This window comes from Benincasa hispida, chromosome 1 (assembly GCF_009727055.1).
Source record: "Benincasa hispida cultivar B227 chromosome 1, ASM972705v1, whole genome shotgun sequence".
In the NCBI taxonomy this organism is placed as follows: Eukaryota; Viridiplantae; Streptophyta; class Magnoliopsida; order Cucurbitales; family Cucurbitaceae; genus Benincasa; species Benincasa hispida.
Window position 1 is genome coordinate 90,493,515 of NC_052349.1, and position 17,417 is coordinate 90,510,931.

A 17,417-nucleotide genomic window follows, 5' to 3' on the forward strand; every position below is an offset into this window, starting at 1 on the left:
AATGGGAGAATGCTAATAGTGAAACTTAATTAATTATAGTTATTTTAATTTAATTAATAAACATTATCACAGAAGACAAAAAGTGAGTATTTGATGAAAAACCGAGATTAAAAGTAGGAGTGATAGTCAAGTTCGATTTTGAGGCCAACCAAGAAACCCAACTAAACCAATCAGTTTTATAAAAAAAAAAGGGATCTAAGCTGATGTCCAATAAAGAATAATACCAATTGTTTGGTTTTTATTTGGTTCGATTTATCATTGATTTGGTTCTCAGTTTTTGACATTTTCTTTTTTTCTTCGAATTTTTTATTTTTATTTCCACATTTGTTTTGAATGGGTCATTTTTACTATTTTCAAATTAAAATTGGTCTATTTCTTCTTCTTCTTCTTTTTCTTCTAAATTGAAATTAGACATTTTTGTCTCTTTCTTGGCACTTTTCTAAATAGCAAACATATATGTTTCATAATAATTAATATTTTTTTCTAAAAAAACATATATATATATGCATCATAATAATTAAAATACTAAAAGATACTAGCTATATACATACCAAGGATTTGATTTGGTTTTGATTGATTTTTTCAATCAAAAACCTATTCGAACCAATAGTTTTTGTTTTCTCTAAATACAAATCAAGATGTCCAATTTTATACTAAAAATCAAACCCTATTGGTAGATAGTTTGGTTTTTCGGTTTCTTGTTGCACTATTAAAAGTATAAATCTTGAAATCTATGAACAAAAGTAAAACAAAACTCAAATCTCAAGATGAAATCGTAACATTTTGAAAACCTAGGGATTAAATTGAAAGCAAACTCAAAGCATAAACTAAAATTGTAACATTTTAAAACCTAAACACCAAATAAAAACTAGATCCAAAATCTAAGGATTAAAAAGTATTTTTTCCCCTAAATTAAATCTATAGACTCTCAATTTTAACTCTAACAAACTTCTTTAAAATGTCTAATAAAATTATAAATTTTCAATTTTATATCTAATAGATATTAAAAATATTAAAAATGTTTAAAAAAATAACAATTTTATAAAAAAAAAAATGTTTTCTAGGCTTAACTGAAATTTATCTTTGTAATTTTGTAATATAGCAAAATATCACTATCTATCACATATAATCTATCAAACATTCTATGACGATCTATTTTAATATACTTTTACATAATTTATCCAATTTTCCAAATTTGAAACCCAGTAGTATATATATCAATTTAAAAAGGATTTCAAAAGTTCTTATCAGACAGTATAATCATCCATCGTCTCTTCCGCAGAAACTGCATTTTGTGCAGAGCGATCACCTTCAGTCTTCAGACCCATAAATCTAATCCTTCAAATCATCGATTCCTCTTACATGTCTAAAACCGTTCTCTCTCGTATCAAGCCCTTCCACAACTTCAAACCGGAATCATCTTCTTCTTGCTCCTTCCCTCTCAGATGCGACATCAAGAGGCTTGTTAATGATACCATTCAAATTCTCAAGTCCCACGAGAAGTGGGAACAATCCCTTCATACCCACTTCACTGAATCCGATATACCCGTCGTAGACGTTACCCATTTTGTTTTAGACCGAATTGATGATGTAGTACTGGGTTTGAAGTTCTTCGATTGGGCGTCAAAGAATTCCCCCTCCGGTTCACTAAATGGGAGTGCCTATTCTTCGCTGTTAAAACTTCTATCGAAGTTTAGAGTGTTTCCGGAGATTGAGTTCACACTCGAAGATATGAAAACTAAAGAAACCATCCCAACCCGTGAAGCGCTGAGTAATGTACTTTGCGCATATGCGGATGTTGGGTCGGTTGATAAAGCTCTTGAGGTCTATCATGGCGTCGTCAAGTTGCACAACAGTCTTCCAAGTATGTATGCTTGCAATTCTTTGCTTAATTTGCTCGTTAAACACCGTAGGCTCGAAACTGCACACCAACTGTATGATGAAATGGTTTCTAGAGATAATGGTGATGACATTTGTATGGATAATTATACTACTTGTATCATGGTGAGGGGCTTATGTTTGGAAGGTAGAATTGAGGATGGTAGGAAGCTGATTGAATCCAGATGGGGGAAAGGCTGTGTACCCAACATTGTGTTTTACAATACTCTCATTGATGGATATTGCAAGAAGGGTGAGGTTGAAAGTGCGTATAAACTTTTTAAGGAATTGAAGATGAAAGGATTTATACCTACTCTAGAAACTTTTGGTTCCCTGGTAAATGGTTTTTGCAAGGTGGGAATCTTTGAAGCTATTGATCTTCTTTTGGTGGAAATGAAAGAGAGGGGCTTGAGTGTTAACGTTCAGATTTATAATACCATTATTGATGCTCGATATAAGCTCGGTTACGACACTAAAGCAAAGGATACACTTAAAGAAATGACTGAGAATTGCTGTACACCAGATCTTGTGACTTATAATACTCTAATAAACTATTTATGTAGCAGGGGGGAGGTTAAGGAAGCTGAGAAGCTCTTGGAACAAACAATAAGGAGAGGATTGGCACCGGATAAGTTCGCTTATACTCCTCTTGTTCATGGCTACTATAAACAAGGGGAATATATTAGGGCCTCAGATTTGGTCATCGAGATGTCAACAAGAGGGCATGAAGTTGATAGGGTTTCATATGGAGCTATAATCCATGGACTTGTTGTTGCAGGCGAAGTCGATATTGCATTGACAATCCGGGACAGAATGATGGAACGAGGAGTCTTACCTGATGCCAATATCTACAATGTTTTGATGAATGGACTTTTCAAGAAAGGGAAGCTTTCCATGGCCAAGATGATGCTTACAGAGATGCTTGACCAACATATAGCACCCGATGCATTTATTTATGCTACTTTAGTGGATGGGTTCATTAGGCATGGCAACCTTGATGAGGCAATGAAAATCTTTCAACTCACTATTGAAAAGGGTATAGACCCTGGTGTTGTGGGATATAACGTCATGATCAAAGGTTTCTCTAAATTCGGGATGATGAACGATGCAATTTTATGCATTGATAGAATGAGGAGTGCACATCATGCTCCTGACGTATTTACTTTTTCCACCATAATTGATGGATACGTAAAACAACACGACATGTATGCTGTGCTGAAGGTCTTTGGATTGATGGTGAAGCAGAACTGCAAGCCTAATGTTATCACTTACACATCTTTGATCAATGGATATTGCCGAAAGGGAGAAATTAAGATGGCTGAAAAACATTTTAGCATGATGCAATCTCATGGGTTGGAGCCTAGTGTCGTCACATACAGTATACTTATACGAAGCTTTTGCAAAGAAGCTAAGCTCGGAAAAGCTGCATCATATTTTGAGCTAATGTTGATTAACAAATGCACTCCTAATGATGTTGTATTTCATTATCTAGTAAATGGGTTTATAAATACAAATGCTGCTGCAGTTTCAAGAGGACCAAATAATCTACATGATAATTCCAGATCGATGTTTGAGGACTTCTTTTTTAGAATGATTGGTGATGGATGGACGCGAAAGGCTGCAGCTTACAATTGTATTCTCATTTGCCTTTGTCAGCATAGAATGGTTAAAACTGCCTTACAATTGCGCGATAAAATGCTGTCTTTGGGACTTTGTCCTGATGCTGTTTCTTTTGTTGCGTTAATACATGGCATTTGCTTGGAAGGAAAATCAAAAGAATGGAGGAACATTATTTCTTGTGATTTGAATGAAGGAGAACTCCAAATTGCCTTGAAATACTCACTTGAACTAGATAAGTCTATAACTCAGGGAGGTATTTCTGAGGCTTCAGAAATTTTGCAGGCTATGATTAAGGGTTACGAGTCTCCTAATCAAGATTTGAACAATTTGAGGGAGCCACAAAGACAGATGTAAGACTGTAATCACAAAAAGATAGTTAGCCAGATGGCTCAATCTGGACAACTGAGGGAAATTTGAACTACTTTGTGCTAGCTTTATCTGTGGGTTGGGTTTCAGCAGCGATGTAGCTCAGATAGTTGGCCATTTTCACATCTTGGCTTATATATGTATATATATATTATGACAAACAGTCCGAAATTTTTTATTGATAGTATGAAATTACAAAAGGACAAATTGTCATGAGAGATAGTATTGCACTGTGTAGTAAGAGATGTAAGACTATAATCACAAAAAGATAGGGTGAGTTTACACCAAGTGAGAGCTGTATACAAAAGATGATAAAAAAAAAAAGAGTAAAATTCATCTCTATCTTCAAAGATCCAACTGTTTCGTTCATTTCAAATGAGCCATAAATAAGCTTTGATACTGAAGGTCCACAAGATCTCCCTTTTCTGCTTTGAAGGGGGCCAATAAGAAGCATATCATTGAGAGGGTCATTTAGGTACACCATAGTAGTTGAAGCACCGCAGGATTCTCTCCCAAAAGCCTAGAGTCTAGTGTGACCTTCTAAGAGGCTAGAAGCTCAAGCACTTCTGAGTTGTACATTGTACGTAAACTTTCTAAATTCGGGCTTATTTTGTTGGGTCATATCAGTTGCAAGACTGTTTCTAACATCTGGAACTCATATTGCAATGACTTAATTTTCATCTCCGGAGGATTTTTGAGTGAATGGAAGATATCTGATTGACTCTCATGACTGCTTTCCTGGGAGGTTGCTATCTGATCAAAATCCAGATAATAGAGTTTGGTAAGCTGGAAACAAAGGAGAATTTTGTGTAAACTGTTTTCCAATTGAGTTCCTGGATTTTCAAGCAAAAGTAGACTTGTTAGTCACTTCCTCTCTCCAAATTGGAACGTTCTTGGTAAAAGGCATGGAGAAATTATAAAACACATAATTATTCATTGTATTTTAAAAGGAGTATGGTGTAGAGTTCTGGATCTGCCCATACTCTCTTGGTGTTACCCCAGAAAGAGTGAAAAGATTTTTCTACTGACTGACCACTGTTTATATAAACGGCCAGTATATTAGCATAAAATTGTAGCAAGTCGAGAACACATAAAGTTGCTGTGTCCTTGCGAGAAACTGGATCATAAATAAATTACAAGAAGGCTGTATTTGGAAGATTGGTGCAACTTCTTCTTTTGTATACAAGATGCCTCTGGCTGACACTCTATTCTTCAGTCACTTTCAAACTCTGTATCTTCATTTCTTGACATGCGGTGAACCTCATGGCATTTGCCACCACTCATCACATTTGCCAGCTCTTGTATGGAACAAGAAGTGCTTCTTCTCATCTTATCACCAAGAATCTCAACGTGATCCTTGAAGCCTATCCCCAGAAGTCGGTTCCTCAACAACTCAACAGTAGAAATATATGGAGGTATTCCCTCATCAATCATCATTTCAAAGTACTTACATGCTTCTTCTAACTTCCATTTTTTCTTGCAGAAACCATGAATCATGACAGCATAAGTTGAAACAGAAGGGTAAAATCTTCTCTCTCCCATACTCTCCCACACTTCATTGGCTCTGTCAAATCTTCCCACCCTTACTAGCAATTTCAAAACCATATTGTAAGTATGTCTATCAGGAACACAATTGTCTCTATCCATTCTCTTTATCAAGTTAAGAGCACTATTGACCTCGCTATGATCACAATGATATGCTTGGATTGCATTGTAGGACCATGTATCTGGAGTAACTCCTTTCTCAATCATTTCATCCAAAAGTTGGTAGGCTTCTTCCACCTTTTGATCTTTACAAAGCTTCTTGATAACACAGTTATAAGTAAACACATTAGGTAAAAGGTTGTGTCTCTTCATTCTTTCTAGGACCCTATAAACCGTATGCAAATCATTCTCTTGACAACTTGAGCGGATGAAAATCGAATATGTACCAGCATCTGGGTCGACACCATTCGAACCCATCTCTTGAAACATCTTGTACGCTTCATCCCTTTTCCCAGCATTGCACAGAGCTTCCAAGAGACTATTGTAAGCAAGCACATCAATCAAACAACCTCGTTCCTGCATTTCATCAAACACCTTCTGAGCATTGTTTGAGTCACCCACATCGCCCCAACCCCTCGTCAAAATACTGTAAGTTTTCACACTCGGATTAAACCCACTCTTAATTTTATCGAAAAACTGTTGGGCGTGAGCCACATGTTTCCTCTTACATAGAATATACAAGAGCTGATCAAGATCATCAACACCAGGCCTCATCCCGAACTCCACCATTCGATTGAAGGCCCGAATAGCATCTTGAGGCAAGTCAGCCCTGCTATAAGCTCTGAAAACAAGCCAGAAGAGTTCCTGGGTGATCAAAGAGCACCGAGTCTCCCTTATTTCTGTAAGAAAATCCCACAAAATAGCGAATTGCCCACTGCTTCCCAAGATGTCAACGAGAATGCGATAGCTGTCAGCGCTGGGTTCAAAACCCGGAATTCTTTTAGCCCAGAGGAAGAACCTGTGGGCGGAGAATCCGATATTCTTGCACCTTTTGAGAACTTGCTCGACGAGGTCAGTGGATACATTGGAGGAGAAGGAGGAAAGGCTGAGGTCCAAGTCATGGTGAGGGCTTCTGCGATCGCTGAGGATGCGAGATATCTCACTGACGAGGAATGGAAGTGGTGAGTCTGATCCTGCGTGTGTCGCTGTAGCGGGAGAAGTGAATGGGCGTTGGTGAGCGAAAGGATTGGTTCTTAAGAGAAAGGAGAAGAGTGAAATGGAGATTTGGAATTTGGAGGAGAAGGCTCTAATGGCCATTGGGCCCATCACAGAGCTTGGTTGCAGAGAACTGTCGTCGGCATTCTTCCTTGAAATTTGGAAATTGGAGGAGAAGGCTCTTCAGCACCGGTGGAAGAGTCTTCTGATGCTGAAGGAAATGCTCAATGTAATCAAAGCGACGAGCTCCAGCAAGTCGACACGCAGTGTCTTGTCTTCAAAAGCAATTCGATTCTCAATCACAAGCCGATGGTAGAGCATGTTGTAATTTTTAGTTGAGGTATTATTGTTTATTAAATGTTTTAATTTTGCCTTTAAAAAATAATAATGTAATTTTTATTCTCAATCTATTTTTTTATAATTCATCCACTAATTTTAACCAAAAAAGCTTCTTAATCTCAATAAAACTTACCAATGCACAAATCTGAATAACTTGGTCAACCAAAATTAATGAATTTCAACTAAAATTTTAGTTCTAATGCTCTTTCTTTCTTTCTTTTTTCCTTTAATTTTATCCATTTCAATGGTTAAAATTGTAACACTTTTTAAAGTTTATATTAATATGAGTTGATTGAAAGTTTATGGTTAAAATTGATATAACTTGACAAAGTTTATTGGTCAAAATTGATTTTTTCCTATATATTATTTCTATTTGGTTTATTTTTAATATTCTATCTTTTATAGCCAATTCAATCTTCTAAGATACAAAACCAAAAAATATCATATCTACTTAGCTAGATGAATTTGATTAGTATTTGATTAATTTTCCATTAGATTAATGGTTGATTTTATTATTTTCATTAGTACAACAAATAGGAGTATTAATGTCAATTACCATTAAACTATACTCTCCATATTTTAACAATAGTTGATTTTATTGATTCAAATGGTTTCTATAAGCAAATTCATTCGATTAATATTATTTGAATTTGTTTATTTTTCACGAAAAGAAAATGACAGGAACCAGAATTCAGTCCCTGAATTCTTAATACAACAACCTGCTTGAACAAATCTGATTTCCCCATCTCAAGTAACCAAACACATCCTCCAAAATCCTTTGTAATTCTCATTCTAATTCTAGTTCTAGTTTCAATTCTGTCAAACAAAATCCAAGTGGTCATAGTTGGCAAGACGTGCTCATCAAATCAATAGAGAATGGTAAAAACCGAACCGAGTTTCCGATACAATTCTAGTCCTAGTTTTCCATGAGAAATACTCGATAATCAAATGTAGGGGTATCGTAAACAAAAACAGGACTAAGAGAGGTTAAAGGGCTAACAAAAGAAAAGTTGGAGGTCCAATATACAAAGGACAGTACTTTGGAAATCTTTCTGTATTACGTACTCTTCTTTGCTACTTTGGTTTGCTCTTAGTCCTTTGAAGTTATGACAAGAAGCCCCAACGCTCCGATGAGAATATACTGCAAACAAGAAACAAAATGAAAATTATTTCCAACTCTTATATTATACCAAACATATGCATGATCGTTGAAAATTTGTATCCAGTGAAGAACATCCCGTATATGTGAAAGAGTAAAGTTTTCAACCCATAAGCTTGAACCCAGGACCATTGGAGGGTAAATCCAAAGTCCAAACATTCATGCTCGGGCGCCTGGTGGCCAAAATGCCGAGTTTCAAAATTCTTTTCAAACATGGAAATGCATATGATCATGTGAAACCACAAAACTACTGGGAGGAAGTAGTCAGATATGATCTACAAACCTTGATAATCGGCTTCTCGGTCATAATAATAGTCACCCAGCCAACATAAGGTAAAAATCTGAAGAAGACAACACATGCATTAGCATAAATGTACCTACCTATCCCTACCCTTGAATGGCATCAATAAATGAATCCAATGAGACAACAAGTTTATAGTGCTCACCCAACAGCTCTTCCCATGATATGATGCCGCTGAAGCCAAAGCTGACCTTGAGCATACAAAAGCCTATCATCCCCATAGTTATTATCCCCTAATAGAAAATATAAGAAAGGGTGAGTACTTTAAGGTAACAGGAATTTATCAGATTTATGAAACTTTGAGCATGCATATTTGAAATTGTGAATCATAAAAGAATAAGGTCAGCTTCATACTTTTATTTTTCCTTATAAAAGGACAATGCATATGTTCAAAAGTTTGCATAATAGAGCATACTATAAACTACACTATTTATTCTAATTTTAAGAGCAGGCACCTTTGGTAAGAACATCAACTTCTCCTGTATCCGGTCGCTCATGAACCTGAGAAAACAATTAGATTATGGGTAAACAAAGCAGAGACTAGATTACTAATTAATAAGGTTTAACCAAATAAAAGGGCATACAGTTAATCCAAACAAAAGCTTGAAATAATGTCTGGCAGCAGGTATATGTTTACAGTTGAGATAAGAAAAAGAAAAGAAATATGAAATTTCACAGACAAGGATGCAAAGAACATAACATATGTTCCTTGTTACAAAGTTTAGTTTATTAATCTGCAAAGTGCCAGATGACTATTTGTTATTATTTTAACTTCTACACTTTTAGATAGAAATGTCATTCATATTCCCAATCGCCAAAAACTGTAGATAAATATAATAGAACATAATGCTATCCCAAATAACTAACATAAAATACTCGAATATACGTGCAACACATATCGTTGATTGATTAAATGTGAAGACAGGGTACTGAAAAATGATGACCAGTTCCGAATAGTACATAAGTGACAAGATCATCTTTAAAAGAGGCTTACCTTAATTACACGATGAACAATTGGAATTTCACGACCCTACAAATGATAAACAAGAGTATAATCTTTTCAGAAAAATGTTAGCAACAAAAGTGAAACAATAAGAAAATAAAATATACGCAGATTTCAAATATAATCACAAGAAGTATACCCCTTCAAAGCACTGCACTTACATCAACATTAAAAACAACAATCTCTCCTGCACGGATAGGATCCTTACTCATGTGTAAGAATAAGATATCCCCCTGCATCAGATATGAATGATGAAAGTTAGATAATGAAATCAAACTTTAACTGGTAAAGCTAAAATGCAGCCATGTTATAATAATCATTTCATCTTTTCATTTCACCAGAGATTAAACAACTGGTAGTTTAGAATAATAAGACAACTTGATAAACTTAAGGATGCCAAGGAGTCTTAAAAATGTTACAAAACCACCAAAGGATGACAGTGATAGACCCCCCATATTTAGAAAATATGAAAGGAGAATTAACAGAAAGAATAGGAAGGGGGTACAAATGTAAATGAGGGAGAGAATAAAAGTAGTTAGAGATGGGACCACTAGGGGAGGAGGAAGAAATCTGTTATTAATCTGTTATTTGAGGGTGACTGATTTAGTATAAAAATATGAGGTTGGGGGAGGGATGGATATCGGATTTTCATTCTAAGCTGTAAGGGGAGGAGGTCTCGGCTTCCTAGCTATTTTGAGCCAAAACAGTGAATACATAACCGAGTTTCAATCAATTTGGTATCAAAGTCGTTCGTTCTTGGGAAGGGTATGGTGAAGAAGATGGAAGCAAGATTATCAGCTGTGGAAGAACAACTCACCTTACTACAAGTAGGAATGGAAAATAGGATGGATCAGCGGTTTGGGGAGATGCAACAAATCACTGAGAGCATGATGACAGCAAAGATCGAAGCCTTGGGAGAAACTCTGGAGCAGAAAATGATCCGTGCACTGGAAGTATGGTCGAAGAAATCGGAAATACTCAAGGAAGGGGAATCAGGGTCATCGGAGAAAACGGTGACAGACAGAGGGAAACAGCCGGCGAGGGAGGATGTCGGCGAGAGAAGAGAAGCGTTGTTGTTCGACATGAAGTTGCCAAAACTGGAAATTCCGATATTCAAAGGGGAAATAGGAGAAGATCCAATGGGTTGGTTTCACAGAGTAGAAAGGTATTTCGTAGTTAATCGTTTATCGGAGAAGGATAAAATCGAAGCCGCGATTCTGTGTTTGGAAGGTGAAGCGTTAGAATGGCATCAATGAGAGGAAGAGAGAACACCAATGAATACCTGGGCAAAGTTTAAGGAGCAGCTCTTGCTGCGCTTCCTACCGGTCAAAGAAGATCGGAGAGCCCAGTTCCTTACTCTGAAGCAGGACGGCAGCGTTCGTGCATACCGGCGGCGATTCGAGCAGCTTTCGGGACCATTGAAGGACCTTTCAGACGAAATGTTGGAAAGTAAGTTTGTTAGTGGGCTGAAGAATGATATCCAAATCGAGATGAGAATGTTTAAGTTAATTGGGCTGAAGGAGAAAATGAGGATGGCCTAGATCATCGAAGACACGGAGGAAGCCCGAAGGAAGAAATGCGGCAAAGGCAGCCCAAATCCATCGAAGTCTACAGGGGCGTCTTCGAACTCGGGGCTCAATACAACCACGGGTCAACCCAACCCTACCCCGAACCAAAACACACAATCGATTGCCCAAACAGTTTCTCTCAACCCGACCCACGTGGGAGGTACACCTTCTAACTCAATCACACTAAAAGACGTAAATGGGAGATCATTCACGGCCGGTGCATTCAAATGGTTGTCCGACAGCGAAATGCAGAATCGGAGGGACAATGGGCTATGCTATCGATGTGAAGAAAAATATACGCCGGGGCACCGATGCAAAAGAAAGGAATTGAGTATCCTGTTGTACCACGATGAGGAAGAAGGAACAGACGAAGCAGAGAAAAAGTCAGGCAAAGTTGAAGCTCCAGCGACCACTACGCTGGAATCGATGGTGATGGAGACTACCGATCACGAGGCGGCAGAACTCTCCCTCAACTTGCTGGCGGGAATTGACTCGCCCCGAACAATTAAGGTTAGAGGAGCTATCGGGGACAGGGATGTGGTCGTTCTCATCGATAGCAGAGCATCCCACAATTTCATCGATAAAGAGCTAGTGTCGACCCTGAAATTACCACAGACGCCCACGACAAGCTACGGGATCATGTTGGGGACAAGAACTTCAGTGAGGACAACGGGTATCTGTAAAGGGGTAACTCTTAATCTCCCTAACCTCACTATTATCAATGACTTGTTCCCTTTACCTCTGGGCAGCGCTGATGTGGTGTTGGGAGTACAATGGCTAATGACTTTAGGACGGGTTGAGTGTGATTGGGGAACGTCGGAGATGGAGTTTCAAATCAAAGATTGGCGGGTGAACTTGAAGGGGGACCACAGTCTGATGAAAGCCCAAATCTCGCTGAAATCGATGATGAAACTGGTCAGAGAAGAGGGCCAAGTTATATTACTCGAGTTGAATTCTCTTTTGAGCACTGAGAGGGAGGACGGAGGCCGATTGAAGGAAGAACACCGAGCAGAAATCCAAGAAATTCTAAGAAAGTACCAATCAATCTTTCAATCAGTAGAGGGACTACATCCAATGCGACACCATAAGCATCATATTGAGCTCAAGTCGGGGGCAGGACCGGTGAATGTCAGGCTGTATAGGTATCTATTGAAATAGAAGAAAAGAAGACGACACAAGGAGTTTACGTGGAAAACCCTAATTCAGGAAAGAAAAACCACGGTAAAAAAGGACTTATTATTTAATGTCATACGTACAATAGACCCAACCTCAGATATAAATAGAATGAGGTGAAACCCTAATTTAGCAAATATAGCATAAATTACAAAAATGCCCTTAGGGCTAATTCAACGTATTTCAACACTCCCCCTCAAGTTGAGGCATAGATATCGGCAAGACCCAACTTGCTAATACAAGCTTCAAACGTCTATCTCAATAACCCTTTCGTAAAAACATCTGCAATCTGTTGGACTGAAGGTACATAGGGAATATAAATAGCTCTGCGGTCTAACTTTTCTTTAATAAAGTGCCTGTCAATTTCCACATGTTTGGTTCTATCATGTTGCACGGGATTATTCGCAATACTGATGGCAGTCTTATTATCACAATACAGCTTCATGGGCCCCAGACTACTCTCGTGAAGATCAGATAAAACTTTCTGCAACCAGATTTCTTCACACACTCCTAGATTCATAGCTCTATACTCTGCCTCAACACTACTTCTAGCCACTACACCCTGTTTTTTACTCTGCCAAGTTACCAAATTTCCCCATACAAAGGTACAGTACCCTGAGGTTGACCTTCTATCAGTCACAGATCCGGCCCAATCTGAGTCAGTATATGCCTCGATGCTTAGTGTGATGTTTCCTGAACACCAAGCCCTTCTCAAGGGTGGACTTCAGGTATCTCAAAATTCGAGTCACAGCTTCCATGTGCTCCTCATATGGACTCTGCATGAACTGACTTACTACATTCACAGCATAGGAGATGTCGGGCCTAGTATGAGACAAGTAAATCATTTTTCCTACTAAGCGTTGATACCTCTCCTTATTCACAGGAACTCCATCCGAAATACTTTTCAGTTTGCTATTGACCTCAATAGGAGTGTCAATAGGTTTGCATCCAGTCATTCCTGTTTCCTTTAACAAGTCCAGAGTGTACTTCCGCTGAGATACAGATATTCCTGCTTTTGATCTTGCCACTTCCATCCCTAGAAAACACCTTAAACTACCAAGATCCTTGATTTCAAATTCATCTGCCATCCTTTGTTTTAGCTTAGCAATTTCTGCCGTGTCATCCCCTGATAGGATGATGTCATCAACATACACTACCAACACAGTAATCTTTCCTAAGGGTGATTTTTTGGTAAACAAGGTATGATCAGAATGCCCCTGAACAAACCCTTGGGACTTAACAAACACGGTGAACCTGTTCAAACCATGCCCTAGGGGACTGCTTCAACCCATATAAGACTTCCGAGTTTGCAAACATGATTCCCAAACTTAGCTTCGAAACCTGGAGGTGGACTCATATAAAACTTCCTCTTTCAACTCACCATTTAGGAAGGCGTTCTTTACATCTAGTTAATGTAGGGGCCAATCTTTATTTACGGCGACAGCCAGAAGAACACGAATCGTGTTTAAACTTAGCCACTGGGGAAAAAAGTTTCCGAATAATCAATCCCATACGTCTGAGTGAACCCTTTAGCAACTAATCTGGCTTTATACCTCTCGAGTGTTCCGTCGACTTATACTTCACTGTGAACACCCATTTGCAACTAATGTTTTTTGACCTCTAGGGAGAGCTACTAAACTCCCAAGTCTTATTTGCCTCAAGAGCTTCATTTCCTCCATTACTGCTACTTTCCACTCGGGAACTTCCATTGGTCGCATGTACACTGGTAGTATTGCTAGAGCATCCAGCTGAGTAGAAAAAGCCTTTAAAACCAGGAGATAATTTACTATAGGTCAAAAAACTATGCAAAGGTATTTTTACATGACCTGGTTCCCTTTCTCAAAGCAATTGGCATATCCATAGTGGTATCATAATGTCAGTTTCTTCTGTCCCTCTTCAATATTAGACTTTTGAGACAATTCTGCAACTTCTTGAGGATCTTTCAGCACCTCATTACCTCCTAAAGTTTCAACCTTCTCTGAGCTCTTTCATCATTTTCTATGTTCCCAGACTTTTTCTTCAAGACTCCTCTAAAATAACGGATCTTGAACCTTAAGCTGTTCTGACGCTTGGACACTTTCTGATGGAACACCAGAGGTTTCCTGAATTTCCTTTCTGAGATTCTTCCTATAGTATGTTATGCAGGCACTTGTCTAGTAAGGAAGAACCGACACGGAACAACAGGAGCAAGATAGGTTCAAGACTAGGTAGACTGGGAACAACAGAAGCAGAGTTAGGTTCAAGACTAGGTAGACTAGGTCAGGAAACATTGGGGCTAGGCTCAGGTTCAGGAATATAGACTTAGGCTCAAGATTGAGGCTAATGGGTACGGAGTACGTGGAACTGTTAGTCTCTTCATTCGTGATCTCCCCCTGAAGATGACTAACGGGAAAGAACAGTTTATCTTCAAGGAACGTGACATCCATAGTGACAAAATATTTTCTGGAAGATGGATGAAAGCATTTATAGCATCGCTGATGAAGGGGATACCCGACAAACACATATTTTGTAGCTCATGGAGCAAACTTAGTCCGGTGTGGACCATGAGTATGAACAAAGGCTATACACCCAAACACACGAAGATGAACCTCAGGAATAAGACGGGTAGACTGATAGGACTCTTTGAAGCACTCAAGAGGGGTTTGAAACTTTAGAACTCGTGAAGGCATTCTATTAATTAGATGAGTTGCGGTAAGAACCACATCTCCCCACAGGTACGAAGGAAGAGACGCTAGAATTATCAAGGAACGAGCAACTTCAATGAGATGGCAATTTTTCCGTTCAACAACCCATTTTGTTGTGGAGTATATGCACACGAGTTTTGATGGATGATCCCTTTTGACACTAGGAATTCCTGGAAGGTGTGGTTAACAAACTCACGACCATTGTCACTCCGAAGAATGGCAATCTTTGTGTTGAATTGTGTTAATACAGTGGTATAGAACTGTTTGAAGGTAGATAAAACCTCGGACTTATCAGCAAGGAGATATACCCATGTAAGTCGGGTATGGTCATCAATGAAAGTTACAAACCACCGTTTACCAGACAGGGTAAAGACGCTTGAGGGACCCCAAACATCAATGTGGACTAGATGAAAAGGCTGGGTAGGTTTTTAGGGCTGAGAAACAAACGACACGCGGGGTTGTTTAGCACGTATACAGACATCACAAGATAATGAAGAAACATTCACATTATGGAATAAATGAGGAAATAAATATCGCATATATTGAAAACTAGGATGTCCAAGACGAAAATGCCACAATAAATAATTTGTTTCAGATATAGTAAACGAAGATAAAAGACTAGCCCTAAACAAGCTTCTGGAGGAAGCATCTACAGAAAGGAAATATAGGCCTCTGTCATATTGGGCAGTGCCAATCGTCTTCCCCATATTTAGAAAATATGAAAGGAGAATTAACAAAGAGAATAGGAAAGGGGGTACAAATGCAAATGAGGGAGAGAATAAAAGTAGTTAGAGATGGGACCACTAGGGGAGGAGGAAGAAATCTGTTATTAATATGTTATTTGAGGGTGACTGATTTAGTATAAAAATATGAGGTAGGGGGAGGGATGGATATCAAATTTTTATCTTAGAATTAAGCTTGTAAGCTGTAAGGGGAGGAGGTCTCGACTTCCTAGGCTATTTTGAGCCGAAACAGTGAATACATAACCGAGTGTCTCAGATAGGTAGACATGTAAGCATCACCCTTTTAGAATCAATATTACACTGTGCAAAAATGATAGGCCGATGAGCTAACATAACCATATTAAAATCAAAATTACAGCACACTTGTCTGAATCATTGTCAAACTACCCCAAGAAGCAAATCCTTAGAATTCAATACTTAGAAATAAGAGAATTAAATGTTTAGTAAACCATAATTAAAAATAAAATTTACAAGGAAAATAAATCTCAATGGACAAACATATTCAGAAGTTATTTCAATGGAGAAACCAAAAGATGTTCCATGAGCAAACTTATAAAATCCGTCACAGCTATCATCATCTTACCCTCTTAAATCCAGGTTCCATGCTCCCAGAAAGAACAACAACAACAGGAGACTCGCTACCAGTAATGCACATCAATGCCTTCCATATTATAAGGGCAGATGTTACAATCATGCCTGAAAAAACAATTACAGAACTACTCATCTTCAACCCATAAATTTAAAGAAGAATATCTTTCATATAAAAAGTTAGTTAATGTAAACTCAGACTGGTTGAAACATGTGTTTATTTGGTATCAGGAACCCATGTATTCTCATAATATTCCTTCATGTGAAAAATCAACTTACAGAGACTAGCACAAACCAAAAGCGAATGAATTTAAAGCAACCATTAATCTCCCAAGACAAATGAACTCCTTCAACAAGATCTTTAATCGTACAATCGAAAAATAAACTCATATACGTGAAAATGACAACAATTCGCTTTCGCTATTTCTTTCAGGAAAACAAAATTCGAAAACCAAATTGGACCAGAACAACTAAAAATCTGTTAATTGATATCACGAATTAGCAGACAAACTAAAACCCTCGTCGATCCAATTTTAAAAATTGCACATGAATTGCAGAGAAACCCAGCTAGGTGTGATTTGTGAAACTCTTGTTCTTTGAAGATCCAAGCGCCAAAAGCAACCAACATTTCAAATTTCAATCACAGCCCACTATATAATTTCTCCCTAGAAGAACCGAGATCCGTAGAACAACCGCGAAAGCTCGTACTAGAGAGAGAGAGAGAGCGCGCGCTAACCGAGACTGACGGCCTGGGAAAGGACCTGACGAATCTGAAGGGATTTGATGGAATCCATGGTTTCTCCGATCCACCCCATTGGGCACTTCCTCTGTTTGCTCGAAATTCTCCTTCCGGTTTCGGTTTTTACTTCAAAATCTCTCCGCCGATCTTCGAGAAGACAACCCCGACCGAAATAAGGAGACTCGTTTTCTTGCAGCGTCAAATTTCTTGATTATATTATACTAATTCAAGGCTAAACTATTAAAAAGTATCCAAAAGCTCTTTCATTTGTTTAGCCCAAGAGTTTGTAAATTTGGAGTTGTGAACTCCCATTTTTTGTTTGGAGTTAAGTAGTTCCAGTAGTTTGTAGGGTCTATTACTAAATAATATCTTATCAACGTTTTACATTATAGTTCCAGTAGTTTGTAGGGTCTATTACTAAATAATATCTTATCAATGCTTTACATTGTAGGTTTAAAGTAGTTCACAATCCTCTCGATTTCACGACTTTGTATGGAGGAAGTGGAATCGTGTACTTCACTCTTTGTTTGGTCCAAAAAACTGATCGACTATACAA

General features: G+C 38.1%; 3 protein-coding genes across 3 annotated transcripts; 1 reads left to right on the top strand and 2 right to left on the bottom strand.

Moving 5' to 3' along the window:
- Positions 1-1,231: 1,231 nt before the first annotated feature.
- On the top strand, positions 1,232-4,082 carry LOC120083293 (pentatricopeptide repeat-containing protein At1g52620). Its single transcript, XM_039038975.1, has one exon. The coding sequence runs from the start codon at positions 1,363-1,365 to the stop codon at positions 3,850-3,852; it is 2,490 nt and encodes an 829-aa protein (XP_038894903.1). The 5' UTR covers positions 1,232-1,362; the 3' UTR covers positions 3,853-4,082.
- Positions 4,083-4,770: 688 nt separating this feature from the next.
- Positions 4,771-6,666, bottom strand: LOC120083298 (pentatricopeptide repeat-containing protein At1g52640, mitochondrial). Its single transcript, XM_039038988.1, has one exon. The coding sequence runs from the start codon at positions 6,664-6,666 to the stop codon at positions 5,077-5,079; it is 1,590 nt and encodes a 529-aa protein (XP_038894916.1). The 3' UTR covers positions 4,771-5,076.
- A 1,078-nt stretch (positions 6,667-7,744) lies between these two features.
- Positions 7,745-17,137, bottom strand: LOC120070180 (signal peptidase complex catalytic subunit SEC11A-like). The gene is made up of 8 exons (XM_039022039.1): positions 16,859-17,137; positions 16,118-16,230; positions 9,528-9,599; positions 9,358-9,393; positions 8,819-8,864; positions 8,509-8,596; positions 8,346-8,403; positions 7,745-8,044 (listed from the first exon to the last, which is right to left on the bottom strand). The coding sequence occupies exons 1-8, from the start codon at positions 16,935-16,937 to the stop codon at positions 7,994-7,996; spliced, it is 543 nt and encodes a 180-aa protein (XP_038877967.1). The 5' UTR covers positions 16,938-17,137; the 3' UTR covers positions 7,745-7,993.
- Positions 17,138-17,417: the final 280 nt, after the last annotated feature.

What these genes read in the sequence shown, in the direction of transcription:
- LOC120083293 (XM_039038975.1), top strand. Translation starts at nt 1,363, where the DNA reads ATGTCTAAAACCGTTCTCTCTCGTATCAAGCCCTTCCACAACTTCAAA.
- LOC120083298 (XM_039038988.1), bottom strand. Translation starts at nt 6,666, where the DNA reads ATGGCCATTAGAGCCTTCTCCTCCAAATTCCAAATCTCCATTTCACTC.
- LOC120070180 (XM_039022039.1), bottom strand. Translation starts at nt 16,937, where the DNA reads ATGGGGTGGATCGGAGAAACCATGGATTCCATCAAATCCCTTCAGATT. An exon ending in TTGTTCATCGTGTAATTAAG is followed by an intron (nt 8,865 to 9,357) that starts GTAAGCCTCTTT and finishes TTGTTTTCTCAG; the next exon opens with GTTCATGAGCGACCGGATAC. An exon ending in ATCATGGGAAGAGCTGTTGG is followed by an intron (nt 8,404 to 8,508) that starts GTGAGCACTATA and finishes TGTCTTCTTCAG; the next exon opens with ATTTTTACCTTATGTTGGCT.